General features: G+C 52.2%; 2 protein-coding genes across 4 annotated transcripts; both read right to left on the reverse strand.

Annotated features, from left to right (window-relative positions):
* CFAP251 (cilia and flagella associated protein 251) lies at positions 1-19,935 on the reverse strand. Of its 3 annotated transcripts, none has more exons than XM_064675060.1 (22): positions 19,706-19,935; positions 19,024-19,270; positions 17,544-17,921; positions 17,260-17,400; positions 16,869-16,978; positions 16,268-16,376; positions 15,750-15,830; positions 15,258-15,335; positions 14,697-14,741; positions 14,161-14,378; positions 13,452-13,625; positions 11,163-11,410; positions 10,914-11,062; positions 10,001-10,174; positions 9,546-9,730; positions 8,940-9,054; positions 8,559-8,722; positions 5,759-5,849; positions 5,407-5,550; positions 2,596-2,824; positions 1,368-1,469; positions 1-524 (listed from the first exon to the last, which is right to left on the reverse strand). In XM_064675060.1, exons 1-22 carry the CDS (start codon positions 19,918-19,920, stop codon positions 397-399), a joined length of 3,525 nt encoding a protein of 1,174 aa, XP_064531130.1. In that variant the 5' UTR covers positions 19,921-19,935; the 3' UTR covers positions 1-396. The 3 variants fall into 3 exon arrangements, with proteins under 3 accessions (XP_064531130.1, XP_064531129.1, XP_064531131.1); XM_064675059.1 differs by having other exon boundaries at positions 8,862-9,054; XM_064675061.1 differs by having other exon boundaries at positions 8,862-9,054; positions 19,024-19,244; positions 19,706-19,770.
* Positions 19,936-20,829: 894 nt separating this feature from the next.
* On the reverse strand, positions 20,830-24,646 carry PSMD9 (proteasome 26S subunit, non-ATPase 9). The gene is made up of 6 exons (XM_064675062.1): positions 24,472-24,646; positions 24,261-24,363; positions 23,213-23,406; positions 22,649-22,750; positions 22,053-22,141; positions 20,830-21,764 (listed from the first exon to the last, which is right to left on the reverse strand). The coding sequence occupies exons 1-6, from the start codon at positions 24,583-24,585 to the stop codon at positions 21,737-21,739; spliced, it is 630 nt and encodes a 209-aa protein (XP_064531132.1). The 5' UTR covers positions 24,586-24,646; the 3' UTR covers positions 20,830-21,736.
* Between the last annotated feature and the right edge of the window lie 974 nt (positions 24,647-25,620).

Consider the following 25,620-nt stretch of genomic DNA (forward strand, 5'->3'; position numbering starts at 1 on the left):
GCATTTATCAATGTATTTAATCAATACAGTACTTTTACATCGCTCTTCTGCTGTCAGGTTTCACAAATGAATACTGTCTTAACATAATGAAAATAGACTGCATCTGGCATAAACCCACCTGAAATAAATTCTAGGAAGGCTCCAGCCAAGGCTGGGGTGGCCACCTGCTTCATTCTACAGCCACCCCAGCGTTTCCCTACATAGGTGGGAAATTACAGGTTTGTGGCGTGTGCTAAACTGGGGGTTTATTCTAGAGTTTGACTGAAATGCAACTATGTGACCTTTACTTTCTAATAAACATAAAACACAAATTTTGCAGATATTTGAGGAGAGGAGTCTGGAAAGAAGGAACGAACAGAAAACCTTGTGGCAGCTGTGATTCCGAGTCTTTGTAGATCAGAGGTTCGCCTCTTTCCTTCCGTTCTTTTTTTCTTGTGCAGCAATAGGTAAGCCAAGAATGTCAGCAGCAAATATCTCAGCTGTGATTTCTTCTGGAATTTCTTCTTCAATCAAAGCTGCTGCACCTGGAGAGCAGTAACAACACCACAAGACACACAGTAGTGATATAAAAATGGCTTTCCAGGTCAGTAAAATTTGTAAGTGAAGTAACCATAAAAAAGCGATGGTTTACTTGCTTAACATTTTATGTATTTATATCAGGAACCTGTCGAATCTGCAAGTCTCACCTTGCAGCAAGTCCCTGCCTGAGAGGGGTCATGGGACAACTTTTACACTCCAGCAATTTAATGTGATTTCAGGACCTTAAGGAATTCAGGGATTTCGAAGTTGCTTTGCAGCACCAGGCAGTTCCCTTCAGGAGCTGCACCTTTGCTCTGTGCTGCCCATTCCAATGACCCTAAACAGATGCTATTCCAAACTGGTGGGGACTGGGACACAAATCATACGAAAATGCGGTTCCAACTACAATGGGCAATTAAATACAGCCACTTGGCTGAAATCGATGCTGTAATTTGCTGTTCCAGACTGGTGTGGACTGGGACATAAATTGCAGACAAATGCAGTCGTTACCAACAGCTCTGTTACAGTGGGCACTGCTGCCTGGGTGAAACCAGCTCTGGGATTTCCCTGTGTGTTTCTAATTTCAGTTCCAGCCAGCAGATAAACAGCAATGTAATCTTGTCAGGCCCCAGTTATAGTTCATTGTCCATTTATTTTTAGATACACCCGTGTGATTGCTGCGTGGATGAAGGACAATCTGTAGCTCTGTGACTATTTTTGCAATCCTGTCTGAGCAGTTTTGACAGCTCTCTTGGCCTAACAGGGTAAATGGGTTTGAAATTTAAATTGTTCCATTTGGGAATTGAAGCAATCCTGCTTCTGTGCTGTGTGGAATGCTAATCCTGTACCTGAGGGATCGTAGATGTCTGGTTCAGATGCTCGTCTCCCAGGTCGCCTGCCCAGCAGTGTGGTCAGACACTGGGCCAGCTCATCCTCGGTCATCTGCTCTCCTGTACACAACAGAGCAAGGCCAGCCCATGGCTTATGGGGTCGAGAGCACAAAAACTAGAAAGGAATTTGAACGGGAACAGTGCACAAACAGAACAGGACAGTTCAAAAGGAGATTCGGCCTCTCTGTTGCATTTTGGGGAAAAATGTTAATCAAAGGGAGAAATTCTGATGCAGACAGCTCTTTAGGCTATATTGCACTTGAGCTATATTGCACTTTAGGCTATATTGCTTGAGCTTCTATTCCTGCTGGAGAATTCCTGGCAGAGACCACAGTCTGTGTAGCCATTTTCACATAGAGGAAGAAGAGAAAGGTGGAGAAGTCTTGATTTAGTATCTTGGAATAATGTGGACATGGCACTTGTTCCCAGTTAGCGGCTCATGCCCTGAAGCATGAGGTTATAGATCTGTTATGAAACTGTTCTATCTCATGTATCTATTTATGGATGTTCACACCATCCATATAAATAACTAACCTTTCTCACACTGGTTGAATCCTTGGTTTCCAAGGATCTTTGTGTCAAGGAGTCTTACCAGGTGATGTACTGAGTCAACCAGCATTTCCCTTTACCTGTTTTAATGCTCAGCTGCACTTTTACACCAGGAGTAAGACAATAAAAGTTTGTTATTTACCACTCTATGGCACTGGCCACAGTTATATTAACACATGCATTTACAATGTTCTTCCTGATTCAGCTCAACTAAACCATCACATCTTTTCAGTCTTTCACACAGATTCAGTTCAGGACTGACTAATTTCACCCCTCTTTTCTTGTGCCATTTTTATCAGTTTTATACTACCTTGCCAAAGTCTGCTTAACTGTAACAGAGAACAGTGATTCAGATAAGGGCATGCTGGAAGAAGGATACATTTTACCAAGATCCATACTCATCATTTGACAGCCAAGATACTTCAGGCCAGCAGAGATTTCCAGAGCAGTAAAAGAAGAGCAGCTGAGACAATAGATGCGATTATTCAATTTAAAATCTTAAAACAAGCGGCTCCCCACGCCTGCCCTGGTTACCAAACTATAGTTCCAGATTAATTTTTTGCTGCAGTGAATAAGTTCTGAAATTGCAGGCAGAACTAGCAAGCATAAAACTAATATTAGAAGCGAAATAACTCACCTCTGCACTGAAGCAGAGACAGTAAGTCTCCTCTGTCAATAACTTTGTCTCCCTTCTCGTTATCATAACCAAGAACCTGAAACGCTCGTTGTAGGCTTTTCATCGACAAGCCAAGTGCAGGTCGATGATTTATATAAAGTTTGATAAAATCCTCCAAATTGATTTCTGTCACTTGTTCTCCACCATCCATGTACTTGCTGAATTTTACCTCATTTATCATTTCTTCAATCTAAAGATCAAGACAAGACAGATTGTTACACATTTTTTGCAGAGCATCGGGCCAGTTTCCGATCTGGTGAATGCCGATGTACCATAACCGTGCACATACTGGTACCACAGGGGGTATCCCAGTGGGAAGCTGCACTCGGCAGCTGAGGATGGGCACGGCCAACAGTTACACACTTGCTGACATGATGACATAAGGTAAAGATGGGGGTAGCACGCACGTTGTCATTTTGGATTTCCTCTCTCATGACGGGCACTCGGTGACTCTGCAGCTGTTACCAGTACCTTTGCCACAGCTGCGTCTCCACTCTGGGGACAGCAGGCAGGCAAACCACAAACTGGTAAACACACCATCCCTGCTGCAGGAGCACGTGCATGAGATCCCCACATAACCAGGCTGCACACCCTGGCTGGCACGAACAATCTTCCCCCCCTCTGACACGTGTCTGGTGAGGTTCTGCCACCGCACAAGCCAAATCCAAACATGCTCGGTGCGGCTGACAGCCTGTGCTCTCCTCTCGGACAAACAGCAAGCACTGGCCATGCTGGGTGGTTTTCCTGAAGTCTGGTGCTGTGAGTCAGCCCCGCTGGCAGCTGTGCAGATGTGTGTCCAAAAGGCAGCATCTGCTCCATGCCCTCATTGTACTCGCAGCCCCTTCAGAGGTACAGGGGCAGCAGAGAAATGCCGGGAGAATTCCCCGTGCCAACGCGTACCAAGCCTGCTGCTCCCCGGGAAGAGAGGCTGATGCAAGATCTCCCCAGGGAGGACTTTGCATTCAGCCTTGGGCCTTTGTCCTTGTGTCACAAGTTTTTCCACTGAATGAAGCCTGGGGAAGAGGGAAATCTCAGCCTCATATTTTTCTTGTAGCGAATGTCACGCCAAGCAAGAACAGTCATTTTCACTCAGCTCTGGCTGAGCTGGGATTAGGTTTTATATCAATCCCACTGAACTACAAAAGAAAAACACCAATTCCCAAAAGCTTTGCTAGTCAGTCCAAGCTGCCTTTTCTCCCTCCTGCTTTTCCTATATTAAAACACTCCAGAGAGACGAACTTTCTGGATTTTATTACTGTCCTGCCTGCCTCGAGGAGCAGATTGTAGGTTGCCTGGTTTCACAACAGCTTAGCACCTCTGTTTCCATGCCTGAAACGCTGTTTATATTTTAATTTGGGGTGGGAGGCGGGGAGGGGTTATCAATTACTCTTTCAGAGACATGTCCCAGGGGACTATATTCTCCTTGTCCCCAAGAGGCAAAAATGTAATAACCCAAGGAAAAGCTCTAACACAGTATGAGGGGATAATGCCACAGCTTGACACCAGGGCAAAGCAGCCCTGGCTCAGACAAACATTTGCTGGTTGTGGGGGCTCCAAAGCACGTCTGTTAGATGGTAGCTGTGACAAAGGTCCTGCCTCCCATCTGCTGGCTCTCCTGGCAGAGCATCCCTGGGCAGATGGGGTGGCACTGACTCACAGCACCATCTCAGCAGCCTGTGGGTTCATGTGCCATGGCAGAGATGAACAACCTCCCCTGTGGGCAGACGAAGGGAGCTCAGTGATGCACCACTTCCCTGGGGAGAACCCCTCTGCAGTGACAGGGCTGTGGCTGGTGCAAAGAGGCCATTATTTAAATCTCCTTGCATCAGATTCAGTAATTTTTTTTGTATGTGCTTTAATTACCCTTTTGTCAGGTTACACATTACAAATGAGGTTTGTATACAATACAAACTGCCTTGGAGAAACAGCCACAAAAGGGGAAGGAACGGCACCCTTATTAAATCAGTTGTGTCTGTCTGCTGTTAAATGTGAAGCTAAAAAGCTCCTGAGAAATGTTTGATAGGAAGCTCTGCTGTTGCAACCTTAAAGGCAACCTCAGAGAGAGCTTCTGCAGGGTTTATCTGTTAGTGAAAGAACTTTACATTCCATGGGAGTAAATGCCACTGTCTCCATCTAAAATCATTCTTTCATCAGTCCCAAGCAGAACAAGAAAGAGAGGCTCTGTCAACATCCAAATGAGTGACTGCATTGAGCTGGACATTCTCACCCACATTGGTAGCACATATAGGACATTCTGGTTGAGTCTCCATCCAACCTGGAGGGACTCAACCACATCCTACCAACCACATGCTGCTCAGTCACTAGTACAAGTCACAGAGGGACCAAAGCACTTTACCCACGGACATTGGAAGGTTGGAGGCTGCTGCCCTTGGGAGCCAAAGGAAGATTCATTCCCCTACTTTCACCTTCTGAAGAAACCCACCTCTGAAGTGGTGGCAGAGCCCCCAACCTCCAGAAGACCCTGAGGTCGTCCTGTTGAACGCTTCTGAACCATCAGGCTCCAGGTTTGCTCAGCCCCAGTGGTTTCCCAACTTGCTAGCAAGGAATCATCACTTTTTGAGGAATTTGCTGCTGGATTCTTACCACTACTGTATTGACACAGACCAGTTAAATACATTGAAAGCCAACAAATATACCCTGGAGCAATCCAACATGGCAATGGTCAGAATATGGCCCTTGGGACAACTTGGTAAATGCAATCAGTCTTGCTCTTTTTTCTTTTAATAACAACAATAAAAACAACTGACCAACCTCTTCCTCTGATGGATAAAATCCTATTGCTCTCATTACAGAAGGAATTTCCTCCAAGGGAATGTGCATTGACACCTGTCTGTTCTCCAGTGTATTCGTACCTTGGCTGCATATCTGTGCATAGTAAAAATAGTCTTCCAGTTCCTGCCAGGGATTCAAAAGAATACTGTGAAGATCAGTTAACAACAAGTGTGGAAGATAAGGCTCCTTTTAGGTTTTACTAACAGGCATATCAATGGGATTGTTGTTGAAGGTGATCTGGACAAAAAATAAGGGAATGGCTGGACTGTATAAATGAATCTTAAACTCCAACCAGATGTGGCCAGACGGTGTTCACAGTGAGCATAATTACCCTGAAGAATTCGCCTTCTCTGCCACCATCCAGGAGGTTGTAGAATGGGACCATGTCCTCCCCACCCAGGAAAGCAGCAGCATCCAAGGCACTGGCAGAAGCAGAGAAAAGAAGGTACAGGAAGGGTTCATGTGAGGAGAGGTTTCACGGTTCCCTTTCTAGTCATTGTTCACATACACTTTCAATAAATAAAATCCCTGGGCCTCAGAATTCAGGAAAGAAAAGCACTGCCTTGAACCATGTGCTATTTTATCATCAGCTGCACTTCTACAGCATATTTCATACACAGGTTTTACATACAATAGCACAGTGTGGGAATTAATTATTACTGAATGGTCCTCTTGTTTAGTGGAATGAGTACGGGGCTGGGAGCCAGGAGCTTTTCCATGGACTTGAACTTGGTGTCTGGCATTTAGCTTTTCTGCTTCCTTATAGAGACATTGAGGGAGATGAATTAGCTAGATCAGCATTTTGAACATGCAGAGAAGGCCGGGGCTTGGTGTTTGCAATAAACCACACAAACCCAAGCTCCCTGTTCCTTGATCTACCACATTTTTCCCCAATAACTCAGTGCAATCCATTACTCCACTTCCTGAGCTGTGGTGGGTGACGGTGTCGCAGGTGCAGTCGGCATTAGACTGAAAGCGCCTCAGTAGCCACCTCTTTGTTTCAATTTCATAGGCAGTTGGAGCCAAAAGAATCCATTTGGCTTGTGCAGATGTAAAGAGAAACCAAGCCTGGAAGTGCAACCATGGCGTAGCATTGCCACATAATATACCCCTTGCCTGGCAGCAGGGCTGCAGCTCTCACACACCTCGGCAGTGCTGCTTCCACTGGGGTTTTTTTGCAAGCTTCATGCTTTTTTCATAATTAAGTTATCTGGGTATTAAACACAGTGGAGATGCACAAGATGCCAGAAGCAGCAATAAAATGATAATTAGCTCATCAAGAACTTCGCTCAAAAAACAAATTACATAGAAATTCAATGTTGCCTGGACCCTGGCCAACCATTATAAAGAAGGATCATTTATATTCTATTGCCTTCCTTAAAATGTCGCTTATCCTGACCCCCGACTGCTTAAGCCACACAAAGTGGAAAAGAAAACAAATAAACCCATTGCTTTCCCAACCAGGTTTCCTTTGTTCTGGCACATGAAGGTGAGCTGGCTCAGCACCCTTTGGGCTTTCCTCAGAGAGAGTGGTACCTGTAAGAAGTGTTTTATGCAGGACCAGCACATGTCCTAAGCAAAAAGCCTTTGTCCTAGGAAGGTGAGGGTTTCACAGGTGCACACCAAAAGGCAAACACAAGAGAGAGAGCTAAAAGCCAGCTCCCATGGGGTTGATTTGCCAGAAACCAGGAGACGTGCTCTGTGTTAGCAGGGTGATGTGCAGGATTTAAAAGAAACAAACCAGCACAGACTGACAGAGATCATGCCACACTGTCCCAGCTCTGCCATGGACTAGGCTCCCTTTCCAGTCCCTGAAGTGTGAAGTCATTCCATGCTGGCCTGGAGCTTTCCTGTCATTCACAGCTCCTTTCTATGTCAGCTTTATCTCCTGGACACCTGCAGCCACGCCCGCAAAGGGGAGCCCTCTGCCCTGCACAGGTGCTACAATGAGCAGCTTTTGTCCTGGACAGGCAAAGAAACCAAAATATATATCCTGCCTTTGCTGCCACATGGGAGCACACGTCTGGCACTCCTGCTGAGGGAGCTGGCAGAGGAAAACTTCCAGAGAATGAGGGGAGAAGCCTGGCAGGGTTCATCGGGGATGTTCCAGGCCAGAGCCTGGAGATCCTTGTTTTTTAGAGCTGCCTTCACTCTTCCAGCCACCCCATTTACTGCAGCTCATTTATTCATGTAAGCAAAGCTTTATAGGATTAAGGTGGCTTGTCTAAATCCAGTCTTCAAATGCAGGGGGGATTTCCCAGCAAATGCCTATCCCATTTGGAAAGCAGACACTTTTGTATGAGCAGTCACCCCGTGCACTCCTCCTGCAGCCAGTACTGCTGCTCTGGTCCTGGCCTAACCCTGACAATCTCCCATCACACTGGCCAGGCCCTCACAAGGACCACAGAATCCTCTGCCCAACTTCTTACCATTTGGGTACCATTTCCCAGATTGGAATATTTTATATGTGTTATGTCCATCCCCTGAGAGGTTTGCTGGCTTAATCCCCACTATGACTATGCAGATGCATCACATGGAGGGGAACAAAACCCTCCAAAAATGTGTCCCTCCTGTTTTAGCTGACACCCCACACAGCTGCTCGGGGCCCAACAGGTCATTACAATGTAGGCTGACCCCACTGCCATCCCCCATCCCCAGTGTCACACGTGCCCACCATGCTGAACTCTTACTAAGCTATTAATGACCCCAGTGTCATGCCAGGTGTCTGGGAGCTGGCAGCCCACAGGACTGAGCAGAGATGCTGCCAGCCTTCACTCCTGCTCCCCTCAGCGAGTCGTGGGTCTCCTGCTTCCATGAGTGCTGGGGCCTGTCCTCCACCTCATGATCCCCCTTGCCAAATGCAGTTTGTTGGCCTGGTCGTGGGCACATGCTGTGGAAGGAGAGAGAAGCTGCAGGACTTTATCACCTGCCTCCAGAGAACCCATGTTCAAGAGAGCCCTGCAAAGAAACTCTCCATGACCAACCACTCTGCCTGCTTTAACTCCTCTGGACACAGATACCTGGCACAAAAACGGGACAAAAGCCCCATTTTCAGTGTAAATGCTGGAAAGCATTTGCTTCAACTGTGGAAAGTGGTAACAGGACTCCTTTCTCTTTCCTGCCATACTCACCTTAGGTTGACCTTCCATTTCATAACAGTGCAGTCTCTCCCCCCTGCTGTAAAGATGTAACGCCCGTCATAGGAGCTGGCAAGGTCAGAGGCACCATCTGGGTGGCAAATGAAGGCTGAGGACTTGTGGGGGTTGCCATCAACAGGCAAAATCTGCAAGCCCACCTGTAAAGAGAGAGAGTGAGTCTGGGAGGGCTGGGGGTCCCACAGAAGGCCTTGGGCACTGCACACTGGGGCAGTGCTGCCTCCTCCTCCTAGGAGCTCGCTCAGCTCTCAGGCAGGACCAGCCTATACATGGTTTTACCTCCAGTGAAATTCCTGAAGGACTACCAGCTCTGCAAATGGTGGCTCTTGTACAGCTGGGGCAAGTGGGGCTCCATACCTTGTCCTTTGTAATGTACACCAGGTAGTACTGCTTGGGGTCCGCAGTGCTTGTTGCTGGGAGGATTTGTATTTTCTCCAATGGGGAGCCATAGGTTGGTCCCAGAAGGGTCTTTCTAAAGGCAAACAACATATTTATCCATTCTAGAGCTCACAAAGCACTTTCCTTCTCTAAACAGCTGCTGCGTGGAAGGATGGGTAGATATGGGAGGTGTGGGGGTGCAAAGGCTTTGTACTACTGGCTGAGAGAACAGGACAGGACAGGGTTCCTGGCTAGAAGGGACCACACTGGGGCTCAGAAATTAATTTAGTGCTCAAGGATTATTGTGCTTTGCTTATCTGGATTCCTGTCTCTTTATCTGATGTTGAACAGTTGCGTCTCAAATCCAATGAGCAGACCAAGACCCATTTGAAGCCACAGCCTTACTAGATGACATAGTAGTGAACAGCAGAGTGGACACAACTGACCTAGGGGTCATCCCAAGATCTGCATCACGGATGTACAAACACATTCTCATGGGTGGGAGTAGGGTGGTCATTAGACCAAGGAGAACACAGGGTCAGGATGGGGCTCCCGGGCAGCTGTAGGCCTGAATCAATCCTCTACCTGCACATTTTGGTTGTTGTGTTGAGGAGCTTCATTTTGTAGCAGTTGTTGGCAGTGAGGATAAAGGACTCGGTGCTGAGCTGTGGGTACCAGGCCAAGCACAGGGGCACCGCACTCTGCTCCACCCGGTCCCTGTGTGTGACCACCAGGTGGTCCTTGATGCTGCTGCTCAGGTCATATTCAACCTGGAGGGAAGAAAAGGAAACAACTCCCCTGTGGTCTGCCAGCACCCTGGACCTTGTGGATTAACTGGATTTAGCATCTCTTGGAGAAGCCTGCAGTAGCAGAGCCTCAGCCCTGAGATCAGGCTGAGAAACAACCTCCAGCAATCGAGCTGGTGGGGAGAGGGTTGGGAGCCACAGAACCACACACGGAGTCTCCCTTGATGTCCTTGTCCAGCTCTGCCACTTTAACCACAAATCTTTACTGCCCATTAGACTTTCACATCCACCCACCAGCTGCCGGTCCTCCCCGAGGCTCAGGAGCCTGGGCTCGTTGCTGCCTGACTGGACTCCAAAGAGGATGCTCCGGATGGGTTTGTAGTGGGAGTCCAGCCCTGCCAGGTGTTCCCAGCATCTGTGCCCGTTTTGCAGGACTTTCTTGTAAACGATCACTGAGTATTTCTCATCCTGCAATGACAGCACAAAGGTCAACGAGCCACAATACCCACACTCATCCCCTGCTTCCTCTCTGGGCTTAGCTTGGCCCTTTCAGTTTTGAAGTCCCATGAGGAGGTTTAGAGTCACAGCCAGGATAAAACACTGGGCCAGACAGATTTGGGCAGCTGCTCCCAAGAGCAGCACCACAGCAGCACCACAGCAGTCCTCAGCCTGGCCGGAGCATCCGAGCCATCTCCTGCTGCACTCACACAGAGGGGCAGTAAATTGAGTTCTGTGACTCCCCAGAAATCACAAGGAAGATGCTTCCCACTGCTGTGTCCTGGCATATGTGCAGGAAAGGGGAATCTTTTCTTTGAACAGATCGTCACCAGTTGCTACAATCTCTGTGCCAAATTGCCTCAACACTGCCTTGACACTGATACATGGGATGGAGGGAGCAGCCCCCCTCACAGAGCACCAACCAGGAGGAAATCCCTGCTCCAGCCCTTCCTACAGATGGACACAGAGCTAAGACTTGTCACTAAAGTTAGCGATGGGACGCTGCCAGCAGCGGCTCTGCGGAGCAGCTGGGACTGGTGACGCTTTTACAGAGTGACTCTTTGAGCCAGGAAAAGCATTTCAGAGTCACGAAGCCTCGGGGGAGGAACAGCCCTCCATGCCTTGCAGGACGGTCGGCAATTCCTAGTCCCTCCCAAAGCTGCAGGACGAGCAGCGCATGTAAATCACCGAGCGGAAAAAACAAGCTTACAGCGGTCGCGAGGTACTGGGAATTGTGAGAGAAGCTGATGTGAGTCACAGGACCCCGCGAGAACCGGAGTTCCTTGCAGCTGGACTGAAGGGAAATCGCATCGAGGATGTGAACACTTCCATCAGTAAAACCAGCGGCCAGAAAATAACCTGGAAAACATGCCAGAAAACTCTCACGGCTCCACCGCTCCTCCCGGGAAGCCCAGTGCCTGGGAGGAGGTCACACAGGGAGGTCACGAGGCCAGGATACCTTCAGGGTCATAGGCTAAGCACTGGATGCCAGCCTCGGGGAATATCCTGCTAGCCAGGTACTCGGTGTGCCGGTAGTCCCACAGCTTCAGCAGCCCACAGGGACTCCCCACGGCCACCAGTGTCTGCTGCGGGTGACAGGCGATGGCACTCACAGCTTTCTTCGCCTCTTCCAGGACTTTTTCAAAGTTTGCGCTGTCTGTTGCAACATGGAACACAGTTGCATCAGAGGTTGAAAGGATAAAGTTCCTGTTTAGCGTGAGAGAAACAGAATTTGATGAATCAGACTCGCTGGCTCATGTCCCTCCAAGCTATATTACACATCAGTCTCTTTTTGCAACTTAGTTGGACGATCTCTTTATGTTTTGTGATATGCAACATGCAAACCCTCCTTGACCTGGAGGGCAGGTGGCACTTTGTATTCACAACCTGGGAAATCGTCACAGGAAGATACTGGAGCCAGGTCCATTTTCTACTTGGCTGGGCAAGCCAGAAGATGAATGACATCTGGGGAGCTTTTGCTGTTTGCAAGTTGCTGGTGCGTGAGACAGACAAATGAGCAATTCAAGATACTCTGAATAGTCTTTTCACGTGTCTCCACGCCACCATTGTCAGTGGCTCCACATTGACCACCCTGCCACGGACAAGGTCAGAGGACATTTTCAGTCCCACAGCACAGACAGGATGGTTCCTGTCTGCTCACCCAACACAGCAGAGAGGGTCTCGCTGTGGCACTGGGCATGTGTGAAGCAGAAATCTGAATAATTATGCACAAATATGTATAGTCTCGGTCTGGCTGAGGTCTGAGGGTCTGGACCCAGTTAAAGGGATAAGAGAGGACCACACAGAAATCCCAGACTGGTTTGGGTACAAAGGCACCTTAAAGTTCATCTCATTCCAGCCCCCCCTGGCATGGGCAGGGACACCTTCCACTAGACCATATCAAGCCTATATCCATCCTAACTCTGCCCTCTGTCAATATTAAGCCATTCCCCCCTTGACCTGTCACTCCACATCCTTGTCCAAAGTCCCTCTCCAGCTCTCTTGGAGCCCTTGAGGTACTGGAAGGTGCTATAAGATCTCCTTGGAGTCTTCTCCAGGCTGAATCCTGGAGTTGCATAGACGGAGGTGTGGCTGCACAAGTGGGGAAAAGCAGCCTCTTTGCCAGCTGGCCTGTGACAGCCATCACTTCATGCACATCTGGCCCAGGCACTGATGGACTCTGTGCCTCTTTTGTGCCTTAGCTGGGCTCTCCAGCCATTCCTGATCCCACCAGCCTGCCGAGACAAACAGGCTCGAGGTTTCCCCTTTGATTTTCTGCCTTTTGTGCTGCCCAGAGCAGCTGCAAGCGGCAGGAGCTGCAGCAGCAACCCAGGAGGAGGGATGAGACAACAGAGACCAGAGACAGGGAAACCAAACCGTTCCCCAGGGCACTGCTCCAGGCTGGAGAGGAATCTGTCCCACATGGCTCTTTGGAAAACACGTGCGGCTGAGAAAAGACATTGCCAGGAGAGCCTGAACGGGAGTGACAGACATATGGTTTGCAGGCTGGATGGAGCCACACAACAGCTTCATCTGGCCTGCAGACTCCCTATAAATCCTCAGGCACAGCTACATCACACAGAGGGACAGAGAGGGGCTGGTGACCAGGCTGGGGCTGTCCCAAGCTCCTGTGTTGTTGAGGTGGTGCAACCCAGCGCTGGTGCCACTGCCCCAGTCAGCTTGGCAAGCCATGATAAAATCCAACTGGATATAGCCATCCATGGGAGGGGCTTAAGGGGGGGATTAAGGGGCCCAGAGAGAGCTGGAGGCTCGGCATTAGCACTGCCTGGTGTGCCGGGGATGTGACAGAGAAGCTGATCATCACCCTGCCTGCACTGACGCTGTGTCTGTGCCAAGGCATCACATCAAGTTCAGAATTTAGGATGTGCTGGAGCCCCTCTGGAGTTTACAGCTGCTAGGAGATGCCTGTGGTCTGCAGGCAGAGAGGGAGGCCCAGGAGAGACCCCATGCTTCTCTCTGGTGGGCAGGTGGGACAAACACCCCAAATGGAAAAGAGGAATAAAGGGGCACGTTCCTTTCCATCCTGCCTCCTTGTCCATGTCCTGCCCAAAAGCCTGGGCACAGGGTTGAAACCTGCTCCAGACCGGGCAGAAGCCCACAGGGCAGCTTTCACTGACCACCTTCCAAGCTGTTACAAACCACCTCCCCAGGTTCCACTGACACCTCCCCGGCTTTCAGCTGCAGGGCAAACACAGGAGAGGACCTGGGTTTGTAAAGAGGCACTCACCTGGTGAGGAAGGGCCGGCTTCTGGCTGGGAAGACATCAGGAGGATCACGAAGGGTTGTGGAGAAGGAGAGGGACCGAATGGGACCCACTTTGCTGTGGCTGTAGAGGCTGAGCAGCATTAGCTCCCCATCGTAGAATTTAATGTGCCCTTTCACATCACCTGTTACTATACAGCTGCAAGGAAGGGAAAGTTATTAACCAACACACTGATTGACAACTCCCAAATATTTCTTGCATAGCACCCTTAGGCAGAAGGAAATCTCTTCCCTATTTCTCGGCACAAGGACACGAGCAGAGCCCTGCACTGACGTGCGGGGGAAAGCCCAGGGCTGTGCAGAAACCAGCGGCTCTGCTGCGACTCTGTGGTGTCCCTGCCCTGTCCCTGCTCTGTCCCCAGAGCTGTCGCGGCGTTTGGTGGCTGTCTGCTCCCTCTGCCGGTGACGGCCAGGAGGCTGAGCCAGTGTCTGAGCCACCTCAGCAGAGCTGGCATCACATCACCGTGATGTTCAACCTTATTTTTCCCCCCAGCCAAATCCATCCCTGGAAAATTAGACACAAACCAGCAGCACTTTCCTCCAGAGTTTTCCTGGTCCTCTCACGCTGCCAAGAGACTTAGAACTCCAACACTTGGCTGTAGTTCTCTGCTGCTGCTGTGGCTGAGATACACAAGGACTGTATCTACAGCTACTGAAAATGGCCTCCCCCTTACCTCTCCAACACCTGGAGCACGGTGAGACTCTCCTTCTGCAGAGACACCATTTTGGTGGGGGTCATTCCGAGAGGCCTGGCCTGTTGCTCCTTGGGGTCAGTTCGGGGATCAACCGCATCCCACACCACCACCTTCCCGGCCGAGGTGCCCGTCAGAGCTTGGGAGTTGTTAAAATGGAAAACTGACTGGCTGAAGCGTCCCACCACACTCCTGAAGGTCTGCAGGGAGAGCAGCGAGGCCATGTGTTCATCCTGAGTGCTGGCTCTGCCCTCCCAAGCAGGGATGTTTCTGCTTGGTTCTCACGTGACATTCCCTCCCTGTCCCACGGCAGGACCACCAGAGACAAGAGCCCCAGGAGAAGATGCACTGGGGCATCCTGACCTCAGCTCAGGCAACCCTGGTTTGTCCCTTCAAGAGACTGAGGGGGACAGGCTGGGGACACGGCCACTAGTTTTGGTCAGGGAGATAGGAAGGGGCAGTGCTGCTGCCAGGAGGAAAGCCAAGAGGGGGACATGCTGTGGTCCCCCTGTGCTCACCTCGTTGCTCAGGAACGGTGTTCCATACTGCAAACCAGCATCACCCTGGGGAAAGCAGAGAAAACATCCAGGACAAGGATTTGGGAGCTGTGCTCTGCAGTGCCAGCATGTCCCCTCTCCATCATCTGGGCACTGGCACCACACCGTGGTGACCAAAGCAGGGCTCCTGAGGCAGAAAGGCTCTCCAAGACCTTCCAGAGAGCACAAAAACACCCTTTCCCTCTACCTGCTCCCAAAAGCTGCTGACTGGCATGAGGCACATGAGGGCCCACAGGAAAGCAGGAGTGGGAGAGGAGGAGAGCATCCCTGCCACAGCTTGGACTGACCCAGTGTGGGAATAGAGGGAGGGCTACACTCTGCCAAGACCACCCTGGAGTCTAGAGAGGGCAGGGAGTGGGGAGGGCGAGGTGGGTGAGGGCAGGGGCAGTTCTGCAAAGCAAAGTGTGACCCCAGCCATGGGCAGACACGTGACCCCACAGCCTGTGCTGCCTCTCCAGCATATTCCCCTCCTGCCATCTCCTTTCTGGGACCAGAAACACAACTGTCCATGTCTCTACTTACCCACAGGTAAAATATCACCTGGGTTTTACTGTTGCTGACAAACTCATGGGGATCTTGAGGGTTAAAAATTACATAATTCTGAAATTGAAAGGTGAGAATTGCATCAGCACCAAGCTGAGTGATGCTTTCTGTTTATTCTTCCACGCAAAACATCTGCTTTTATCCAAAACCCACTTCTCCACTGCACTGAACTGAAAACAGAGGGCAGATTCCCTGTGCTCCCTACTCTGGGAGCAGGGACACCCCCCTTGGGGTCCCCTCTGCACCCCGTGTCTGTCAGGCATCAGAGGAGCAGGGATGACCCCCTGGGATGCTCCATCGCATTGGGTTACCCCAGGGATGGGGTGTGATCCTCCCTCCCATCTCCAGCCAGTATCTAGCAGCAGCCCCATACTGGATGGGAGCAGGGGGATGGGGCTGCCCAGTTCTGCCCAGTTCTGCCCAGTTCTGCCCAGTCCAGCCTCTCTGCCCCCCTCAGCTGTGGTCACTCACCTGATACCCAAACTCAGGCCTCAGCTCTGTGCTGCACAGGGGTTTCTCGGTGGGCAAAGTCCACCTCCAAACACAAACTCTCTGGGAGAGAAGGGAAAAAAAGCCCAAATAACACATGTGGCTTTCTGGGAGCTTGGGAGAGCCAGGTGAACCCCATTCCCCCCCTGCTGCAGGGGATGGTGGGGCATAAGGGACTGGAGCAGGGTAAAACCCAGCATGGCCTGGAAGCAGAGAGATTAATTTCAGGAAATAATGCTGGAAATTGCTTCAATGAAAGTGATGAAGTCAGAGGCTTTTATCCCAAATTAAGATGCATTTTCTCAACTCTGCAGCATTGACTTTAATGAAATCCAGGTCTGTCTTCTAATGGCTCAGCAAAATCAAGCCATCACTCTGCAAACCCACTGCCCTTCTCTTCTGCTCTCCCCATCCAAATTCCCCCCTCCCCTGTGCTGCACTGGGAAAAACTTCCAGGGCTCTATCCTGGAAAGCCATGGAAGAGGAGATATTCTCTTTACCTGCACTGTGCCAGCACTAATGGTCACCAGATACTTTGCATCCCGGGAAATGGTGATAGCACAGACCCCGTCCTCCGGGTGGCTCTCGAAGATGGTGCGCACCGGTACCCTACGGAGCAAACACCTCCTGGGGGCTCAGGCAGCACAGGGGTTCAAGGCAATCACTTGGCAAAATCTGCGGCACTGCCCACCCTGGTCTGCATGGAGGAAGGGATGTAGGAAGGGAGGGAAGGAGAGAGGGAGGGAGGGAGGCTACAAACACCAGTGCTGCTGCGGGAGCAGCCGGCACCGTGGCTGGTCCTCAGTGTCCCCTCCATCCCTTCCTCCCAAGTAAATGGTGCTGGGAAACAACTCACCAGGGATTTTTAAAGAAAATACTACAGCTTGGAGATGTGATATACTTAGTCTGGGGGAGTTCTGCCCCATTTCATTGTTCTGTGGGTGTGGGTGATACAAGGACAATGAAGTTTGGTTTTGGCTCCTTTGCTGCTTTAGTCCATCCCTGTGTTCTCCCATTTCACCCTCAGCTGAGGCTGGAGTCAGTCCTAAGTGATTTACTAGACATAGGGGGTTTCCAAAGAGGAGGTTCCTGGGAGCTTACCCAGAGAAGGAGTCCCACACAATGATCAGAGCGTCTGGCCCTCGGTCAGCAGTCGCAACCCAGCGCTTGTCCTCACTCACACACAGACAAGAAATGACATTTGCATGGCCCTGGGAAAGGGAAGCAGCAAATAGCCTTGGAGGCTCCAGACCTGTGGCTGTTTAAAGCATCCATCAAGCTGCTCTGCTCATGAGATCACTGCTGCAACCCCACACAAAGTGCCTTCCACCACCACGTGTTGGGAACTGCGACAAGTGCACGAGCAAACCAACGCACCCCTGTGCACGGGCAAAGTTGTAGGTGACCCCTGAGCACTGGGAGAAGAGCCAGAGGGAAGGAGTCTGGGAAAAGGGGAGGAGGAGGAAGGAGACGCATGGGTTGCGTGCCAGACCTGCAGGTGGTACTGCCTGTTCCCCAGGACATCGTGGATGACCACTGTGTGGGAGGAGACGTACAGGAGCACCCGGTCCTCCCCGTCCATCAGGTCGTGCACAGCCAGGCGGCTGTTGTAGCCAAACACCCAGGACAGGTTCTACAGGGAAGAGGGAGATCCTGGCTCTTAGCAGACAGGACAAAAAAGCCACACAAGGTCTGTGGGGTGATAGAAGAGAGTGAGGTGGGAGCACCAGGTGCCATGTGGACCATCACAGTGGCACTGTACCTGTTGGTACTCACAAGAGAGTGAGGGCTGCTCTCCCTGTCCTTCTGGAATAACATCCCCGGCTTGGCTCCCCACACCAAGCTGGAAGAGCCATCATGTTGGTCATCCTTACTGCTCCTCTGCTGTGTGTCCTGCTTCCTGCAGCCTGAGTGAGGGCTGGAAATGGCCCCCTTGGGCTCAGAGAGTACTGGGGGTGGTTTAGGGGGCCCAGCACCCTTCAGGCATGATGTCCTAGCAATGTCTTCCCCCAGGACATCCTGGCTCCCAGCCCAGGTGCTGGGGGGCAGGATGTCTAGGATCCCCATCCCTGAAGGGGTTGATGGGGGACACAATGGTTCTTCTGCTCCAGCATCCTCTGGTGGTCCTTCCTTCTTGGCAGCAGCAAGGGGATCCTTGGAAAGGGAGAGAGATTTTGGTGGGTGCTGGCTCCTGGGCTGATCTGGGTGGGGACTGCCCTGCAGGTAGTGAGAATGAACCCCAGCACGTCTCAGATCCAACCTACATCACTCTCAGGGTAGGCTCCAATACAAAGATAGTCCTTTGCTCCTGTCCAAATTGCCTATGGATTTGTACCAGGGGGAAAAAAATTCCATGGAAAGTTTCCCAACAGCTGCTGCTTCTCCTTCTGCACATCTAACCTTGGCCTCTTTGCACCTCCTCAGCATCCTGCACCTCACATCAGAATCTCCTCAGCTCCTATCACCAGGGCTAAGATGCCCAGGTTTTCCTCCAGAACTAACCTGTAGGTCCTGTGAACTCTGTCCTTTCTGATGTCCACCCCCTGACTATCCCCCAGCAATGCCCCCATTCATTGCTGCAACAGGGCACACAGTCATGTGTTGGAGAGGGAGCAATGGCAAACTGAGGTTAAAATCAGGGAAATCGGGTCCTGGAGCTGGGGCTGAGCTGACTGTGAAGGGCTCTGCAGCAATCCCAGCCCTGCTGCCCGGCCAGCAGACAGAAAGGGAGGCTAAAGATCCCACCACCACCTTCTTCAGCCCCTCACCAGCCTGTCAGTAAATGTATTAACCAGCCCTGGGGACAGAGTTGGCAGCAGCCCTGGTCAGGGGTTCCCCAGTTTAACCACTGACCACTTAATCTTGTTCTTGGGATCCACACCAGCTTTTGCCTCTCCCCGCTGGACTACTGGATTTCCCATAGCAATCTCTCCTGCAAGGTCTAAGCCCCTCTTGGACAGTTCCTGGTTCGAGGGAGGTGAGATAACATTTCATTCAGCACAGGGAGGAGCCGGGTTCCTTCCCGCTCAGGTGGCTCCAGGCAGCTCAAGTGTCAGCAAATATTGACGCTGGACTGAGACTACACGGAGATGCTGCCTCTACCAAGACCCCAGACCCCCTCCCCTGGGATGTCTTGGGGTAAAACACACCTGGGAGACACTATCCTGGATCCAGGGGCTCTGTTTCCATCAGATTTTGCCCCAGATCTTGTCTCGGGCAGGACTTGCCACGGGACCTGCTTGCCACTTGCCCTCACCTGCTCACCCATCTCCTGAGCCGTCTGTCTGTCCTGGGACATCTTGAGCTCGCTGCTTATTCCTGGTCTTCCCTCAGTGGGCTCCTCTGGTGTGACTTCACACAAACCATCCACCCGCACCTGCACTCTCCTTCCAGGGAGCTGGGATGTGGAGATGCTCCGGAATACTCTCCCCCCACACACACTTCCCCAGGGTCTGGCTGCACCACAGCGACCTGGAACTGGGCACAGCAGGAGGAAAGGGCACCTGTGAAGATGGGAAACAGGTCCCAGAGCCCCTTTTCAGCTCCAGTAACACTCCCCCGAGCAGAAGCAAGCCCAGCACAGCCCCAGTTATTCCAGCTGAGCTCAGGCTCCCTCCCCACCCACCCCCCGCGCCGGGCGTGGACCCCTTGGATGGGTTTTATCCCAGTCCCCATAAGCAGCTGGGCAGCTCCTGGGCGGCAGCTGCTTCATCTCCGGCTTTACGGGTCTGGATTCGAGCCAACACCAAAACCTTGTGCGCGGAAAACTTTCACGGGAGCGGGAAGGGGCCCTGGGAAAACCCTCCCCCGGCCCCGGCGGGCAGGACGGGAGCTCGGGAACAGCCGCTCGGGGACCCCGCGGGTGTCACCGGGGTCACACAGAGCCGTTCCCAAGCCCCCTCCAGGCCTGGAGACTCCCCTGGGACCCCCTCGCTCACCGACACACCGATCCCCGCGTCCCTTTGGCTCCGAGCGCCGTTCCCAGGCAACGGCCGCACCGGCAGCACCGGCTGCGCCAGCGGCTGCTCCGGGAGACAACCGGGGAGAGAGGCTGGAAGCGGAGACAAGGGGGGACCCTCCTCACCCCCACCGGCTGCAGGGAGAGGCGGCACTGACCCCCCGCCCAAGGCAGGGACCTGGAGGGGGGACACATTGGGCCCTTCGCCCTGCCCGAGCCCAAATCCCGCTCGTGGCTGTGACAAAGCCCCTCTTGGCATCGCCGGAGCCCTTTGGGACCAAACTCCCGCCCTGAGGGATCTTCACCCAATAACCCACCAGGGAGTTGTAGGCAGCTGTGCTCCCGTGGCTCCCCTGAGCAGGAAAAGTGGAGTCAAAGCAAGAAAACTCATCCCCCATCCCCTGCCAGGTCCTCCCATCATCCCCAGCTCTCTGCCAGGATGGCACTTGCACAGGGGACCCTGATCCCAGGGATCCCTCCTCGCTCTGGCCTCACCCTTGCAGATAATCAGCTCCAAGTGCTCCCAGCTGTTGACCCAGCCTTGCTGTTGAGCTCAAATAATAACAATTTCTAAATATGTTTCTCCTTCTGCGCAGCAAGAGCCTGGCACCCTGCTGGGAGCAGAAAGGACTTTTGTTATCAGCTCCCACTATCTCCCCGAACTGGAGAGACTGCTCCAACCCCTCCTCTGTGGCACAATCAGGGAGTTCTGCAGCTTCAGGAGCAGGATTTGGTCCCTACCAAAGCAGATTTTGGTCCTTACCCCTCCTTGGCTGGGGGGAGAGTGGGATGCACCACCATAACTCCCCATCTCTTGCCACGTGCAAGGAGGCAGCGTGTTCAGTGCATCAGGCTTGTTCACACATGCTGCTTTTGTTCTCACCTCTAATAGTCCACTTTTTCAGTCTGTTTCTGGTCTGTTAATCATTACAAAATTGCTCCTTACCAGTGATATGTTACTTATGCCAAAACTTGTTTATGAAGCACTATTGCAGGGCGTGCAGCTTACCTGGGCTCTGCAAGGTCAGGAGTCATTACTCTGTGTCTGTGCAGGTTTGCATTTAACCCACTCAACTCTGCCCCAAATAATAACTTCTACGAGAATGGAGAGAGGCAACACTCAGCTTTATTGTTTTGAGAGAGTATTTTGAAGTTCAACTGGAAACAAGCTTAAAACAAACCAGTCGTCCCCGAAATCCCCTCAAACCTGTTGTGGGTTAGGAATGGTATTCCCCAATTTAGTGTTCCCACTGAAAACACCCCAGCACCACTCCCTCACTCCCCCCCTCCCCATGGATGGAGAGGAGAATGGGAGGCACAAAAAGGTAACCCCTGTCCTGGCTGAAACCAGGACAACACTCCAAAGCCAATTCCCACAAATAAATACAAAAAAAAATTAAAAAAAAGAGAGAGAGAGAAGCCAGATTAGGAGCACTTTTATCATAACAACATGAACTACTAAAAGTAAACAAAAGTAGAATTATAACCCCTATTCCTTATCTCACTGACTGAAAATAACTGGGCATTCCAAAAATCTTTTCAGCATGTTCAGTGACTTTAAAAATTGTGGTAATGTGGGGAAGATAAAGTATCAACCTTGCGTATTTCTTACCTGTCATCTACTATGAGAGGCATCAAAAAGTGCTCTAGAAGTTTTTAGCAGGTATTACAAGATATTCAGTGAGGAATTTTAGAGGGGGAAAAAGGGAATGTTCCATTATCACCAAATAAGAGCATTTCAAGCTCTTCAGAGCCTATATCAAGAGAGGTTTGGGTCTCTCTAGGGCCTTATTCTAAAGTGCTCCAACATAGAAGAGGTGAGAATCCACATCTTGCAACTCTACACTGACAACCAGTGCAATTCTGAATTGCAGGCAGGCCCTGCTCTGCCAGAACCCCTTCAGGCTCTGGGACCAGAGGTCACAGCAACAACACGTGGGGAAGTTCTCAAACCAGATCAGAGTCCAGAAAGCAGGCACAAGCTTCAGCTTTATTGTTTTCTAAGTGATGGTCATCTTTGCAGGGGAATGATATTGCAGCTGAAAAAGAAAAGAATAGAAGGAAACATGAAAATCTCAGTTCTCCAACAAGAGATCCAACATGGGACGAATCAGACCCTCCATAACCTCTACCAGACAAACCAGCCCCTGAGACCTTCCTCTCATGGAACTTGACTCCCTGTGTTCCTGTGCAAAACTTCCAGCTCCCAGTCTGTCACAGGGTGCAGTGACACACTGAGGGCAGAGCCCAGAGCTGGCCCTGCTCAGAAAATGTGTTCTGAGTTGCTGAAAGCCTCATCCCCTCTAGGAAGTGAAACATCAGCTCACCCCAGGAGGCCTTTCCCAGCCCAGCGCTTCGGAGTCAACCCCACGTGCACCCTCCTGCCACCACGGATCACAGTCACACTCAGGGGTCTCTGAAAGGGAGGAAAAAAATAAAAATTAAAAGAAATATTTCAGTTTTCCATCAGCAAGTCAGCTCTCTTCTTCTTTCTTTTCCTGAAGCACCAGAACATTAAGCCCAGGGAGCTGTTCTGCAGCAGCACCCATTCCTATTCCTATGGCTGTAACTGGAAGAAGAGAGTGTTTTGTGTGGAGACATCTCCAGGAAATTTCTCACTTCCACTATAGAGCACTTAAGGCTGTGGCAGATTCTTTGGCCAGTCCACAAGGGTGGCACAGCAATGCTGGCTGCTGCTGCAGGGACAACATGATGCCCACAGCCAAGAGCACACACCTCTCAGCTCTCCCATCCATCAGCAATTAGCTCAATGCTGTGAGAGAACAAGGCTACAACAGCACAGACTGAATCTTGACATTCTTTCTGACAGAGAAATGATAACTCCAGAGATCCAAGTTCCATAGAAAAAGCTGTGGCTAACAGGGCCAGGCAGAGAATGCAGTCACGGCAGAAATGAGCTCACCCCCTCGCTGTGCTGCACCACTGTGGCAACGTTCTGCAGGTTCTGGAAGTTGTTTGCGTTGACAGAACCAAACTCCACAATCTCGTCATCAACCTGAAGTCCCTGGACAGAGAAAGAGAGATGAGCATCTGCATTCTCCAAAGACAGGTAATAACACAGGGAGTAACACAGGAGCATCACCTGCACCCAGCACAGAGTGGTGTTATGACCCTTCTTACCACTCAGGCAGCTGAACTACATCACACCCTCTCCATGTCCATAGGAGGAGGGAAGTACTCATTCCTCTGTCCTATTTTATGGGAAAAAAATACCAAGGCTGGAATGGTCAGTGAGGCGTGGGATGAGCTGTGTGGTGCCAAGATACAGCTGAGACAGCACCCACCTCGTTCCTGTACAGCAAATGCTCTATGCACAGGACACCCCAGTGTGACCAAACAAAGGGGGGACACCCTAATCAACCCTACAGCTTATTCCCACTTACTAACAAGAGACAGACCAAGCCATCAGCTATGTTTTCTCTCTGGCTCCAGACAAAGCCTTCCCCAGGAGCTGTCCCCAACCTACCGAGACACTGGCAGGGGATCCCGGGGTCACAGCGTTCACTTTGGCAAAGGGCTGTGGCAGGCTCTGGTTCTGGCTCATGGCCTCTGCCAAGGCCTCTGCCTCATCCCTGGCTTGCTTCTCCTTCTCTCGGGCGTGCAGCTGGTGCAGAGCCTCCTCCACCTCCTTCATCAAGGCCTTGTGATCGTTCTGCAGACCTGTGGGTGACACTGTGAGCACAAGGTTCCACCCAAGGCCTCTCAGTCCCTCTGCAGAACCGTGTTCTGGGTGTCTCTGAGCTCAGCAAGAACCTCTGCTGGTCCTGGTCTATCTGCTGGGGCCTCCTGCCAGCCTGGCAGATGTTTATCAGCCAAAATCACACGCTGAGAAAACCACCCTACAAATTTTGGTAAACACATGAGGGCAGCAGGGCTGGGAGTGCCACAATCCCTGAGAACACAGTGAAAGCTGAAGTTCTCTTTCCGTCACGTCACCTACTGTTACACATGGAGAGCAAAACCCCTCCCCAAAGACAGGGCATAGGGACGAAACAAACGCCAGGCTGTTTCTTACCCAAAGTTTATCCTACAAACACCCCAGAAAAGCTTTGCTGTACTGCATTGATCCCAAAGGGCTCCACAGCACAGGCAGAATTTTGATGCTGCTGCCGCAGCAACACGTGCACAAAAGCGTTTACTGACTCAGCCGATCCGCCAGCTCCGAGCACTGAGCAGAACCGCTGGGAAACACGCTCAGCGCAGGTAATTTTGAGGAATTACAAGGAACAGGCTGCAGATGGAGGGGTTTGAGAGAATTAAAGGGTGTCGCCGCCGTTCCAGGGTGTTTACCCAGCGCAGGGGCCGGCACAGAGCAGGGGCCCTCCCGGGTTCTCGCACACACCCCGGGTTCCCGCACACACCCCGAGTTCCCGCACACACCCCGGGTTCCCGCACACACCCCGGGTTCCCGCACACACCCCGGGTTCCCGCACACACCCCGGGTTCCCGCACACATCCCGAGCTCCCGGCCCATCCCAGCCCCGGGAAGGGCCCCCGCGCCGTTCCCCGCTCACAGATGATGTTGTGCCGCGCGGTGCGCACTTGGTACAGGTCGATGTCGTTGCGGGGGAAGCCCTCGGCGTCCACCAGCGGCTCGTGCATCCCGACGCCCTTTTGCTGAGAGGGAAGAGAAGGTTGGGATGGAGTCGGGATGGGGTTGGGATGGGGCCGGGAGCGCTGCCCGGCCCCGCGCCCCCCCCGTCCCGCCGCGCCCCCGGCACCGACCCCCTCCAGCAGCTCGTAGCAGGCCTTGATCTGCGCCTCGATCTCGTCCTTCCTGCGCACCAGCTGCTGCACGTCGCTGACGGTGACGGGGCGGCCCCCGCCGGGCTCCGCCATGGCCGGGACGGGCGCGACGGGCGGGACCCGCAGCGACGGCGGCCGGGACGGACCACGGGGGCGGGGGGGGCGGGGCGGGAGCGTGGGGGCGGGGCCGGAGGGACCGGGGCGGGGCCAGATGGGCTGGGGCGGGGTCAGAGCGCCGGGGGCGGGGCCAGAGGGACCGGGGAGGGCGTGGCACCGCGGCGGGGACAGCGCGGGGTGGGACAGCGGTGTCACCGTCACTGGGTTACAGAGCAGGGGTGGTGACATGGCATGGCACAGCAGCGTCACCGCCACTTACACAGCTCTGGTGGTGACATGGGGTGGCACAGCAGTGTCACTGAGTAAAACAGCTCTGATGGTGGCATGTGGCGGTACAGTGGTGGTGGTGACGTGGAATGGCACAAGAGTGTCACTGCCACTTAACAGCTCTGATGGTGACATGTGGTGGCACAGCAGTGTCACTGCCATAGGGTTACAGAGCTGTGGTGGTGATGTGGGGTGGCACAGCGGTACCAGTGTCACTTGGATTACACAGCTCTGGTGGTGACATTGGGTGGCACAGCAGTGTCACTCTCACTGGGTCACACAGCTCTGATTGTGCCATGGGTGACACAGCAGTGGCCCTGCCATAGGGTTACACAGCTGTGGTGGTGCCACGAGTGACACAGCAGTGGCAATAACACAGAATGGCACAGCTGTGCTGGTGTCATCTGGTGACACAGCAGTGTCACTGCCACTGGGTTACACAGCTCTGCTGGTGGTGACATGGAGTGGCACAGCTGTGCTGGTGCCCTATAGCGACCCTGTTCCTGCTGCTGGCCCCTCTCCAGCCGGTGCACACGTGCCTGGGTGGTGCATAGCATCCATGTCCCCCAGGGAGAGTGGCAGCAGGGGACAGCCCCACCACTAAACCTCTCCACCTGTCCTCCATGCCACTGGCACCCACCTAAGTCCCCCATGCTCATCCCCCCTGGCCCTGCTAGTGGCCTGACTTGCTACCACTTCCAGCTGTGGGGTGTTAGTACACTGGTGTCTCCCCTGGCAGGGCCA

Source organism: Pseudopipra pipra, chromosome 18, assembly GCF_036250125.1.
Source record: "Pseudopipra pipra isolate bDixPip1 chromosome 18, bDixPip1.hap1, whole genome shotgun sequence".
NCBI classification, from domain to species: domain Eukaryota; kingdom Metazoa; phylum Chordata; class Aves; order Passeriformes; family Pipridae; genus Pseudopipra; species Pseudopipra pipra.

Coding starts and splice junctions, on each gene's coding strand:
- PSMD9 (XM_064675062.1), bottom strand. CDS start 24,585: ATGGCGGAGCCCGGCGGGGGCCGCCCCGTCACCGTCAGCGACGTGCAG. Junction 24,364..24,471: donor GCTACGAGCTGCTGGAGGGG/GTCGGTGCCGGG, acceptor CTTCCCTCTCAG/CAAAAGGGCGTCGGGATGCA. Junction 22,142..22,648: donor TGGTGCAGCACAGCGAGGGG/GTGAGCTCATTT, acceptor CCTCCCTTTCAG/AGACCCCTGAGTGTGACTGT.
- CFAP251 (XM_064675059.1), bottom strand. CDS start 19,920: ATGTGTCCCCCCTCCAGGTCCCTGCCTTGGGCGGGGGGTCAGTGCCGC. Junction 15,831..16,267: donor TTAGTGCTGGCACAGTGCAG/GTAAAGAGAATA, acceptor CTTCTCTCCCAG/AGAGTTTGTGTTTGGAGGTG. Junction 11,411..13,451: donor AGCCGGCCCTTCCTCACCAG/GTGAGTGCCTCT, acceptor CACGCTAAACAG/GAACTTTATCCTTTCAACCT.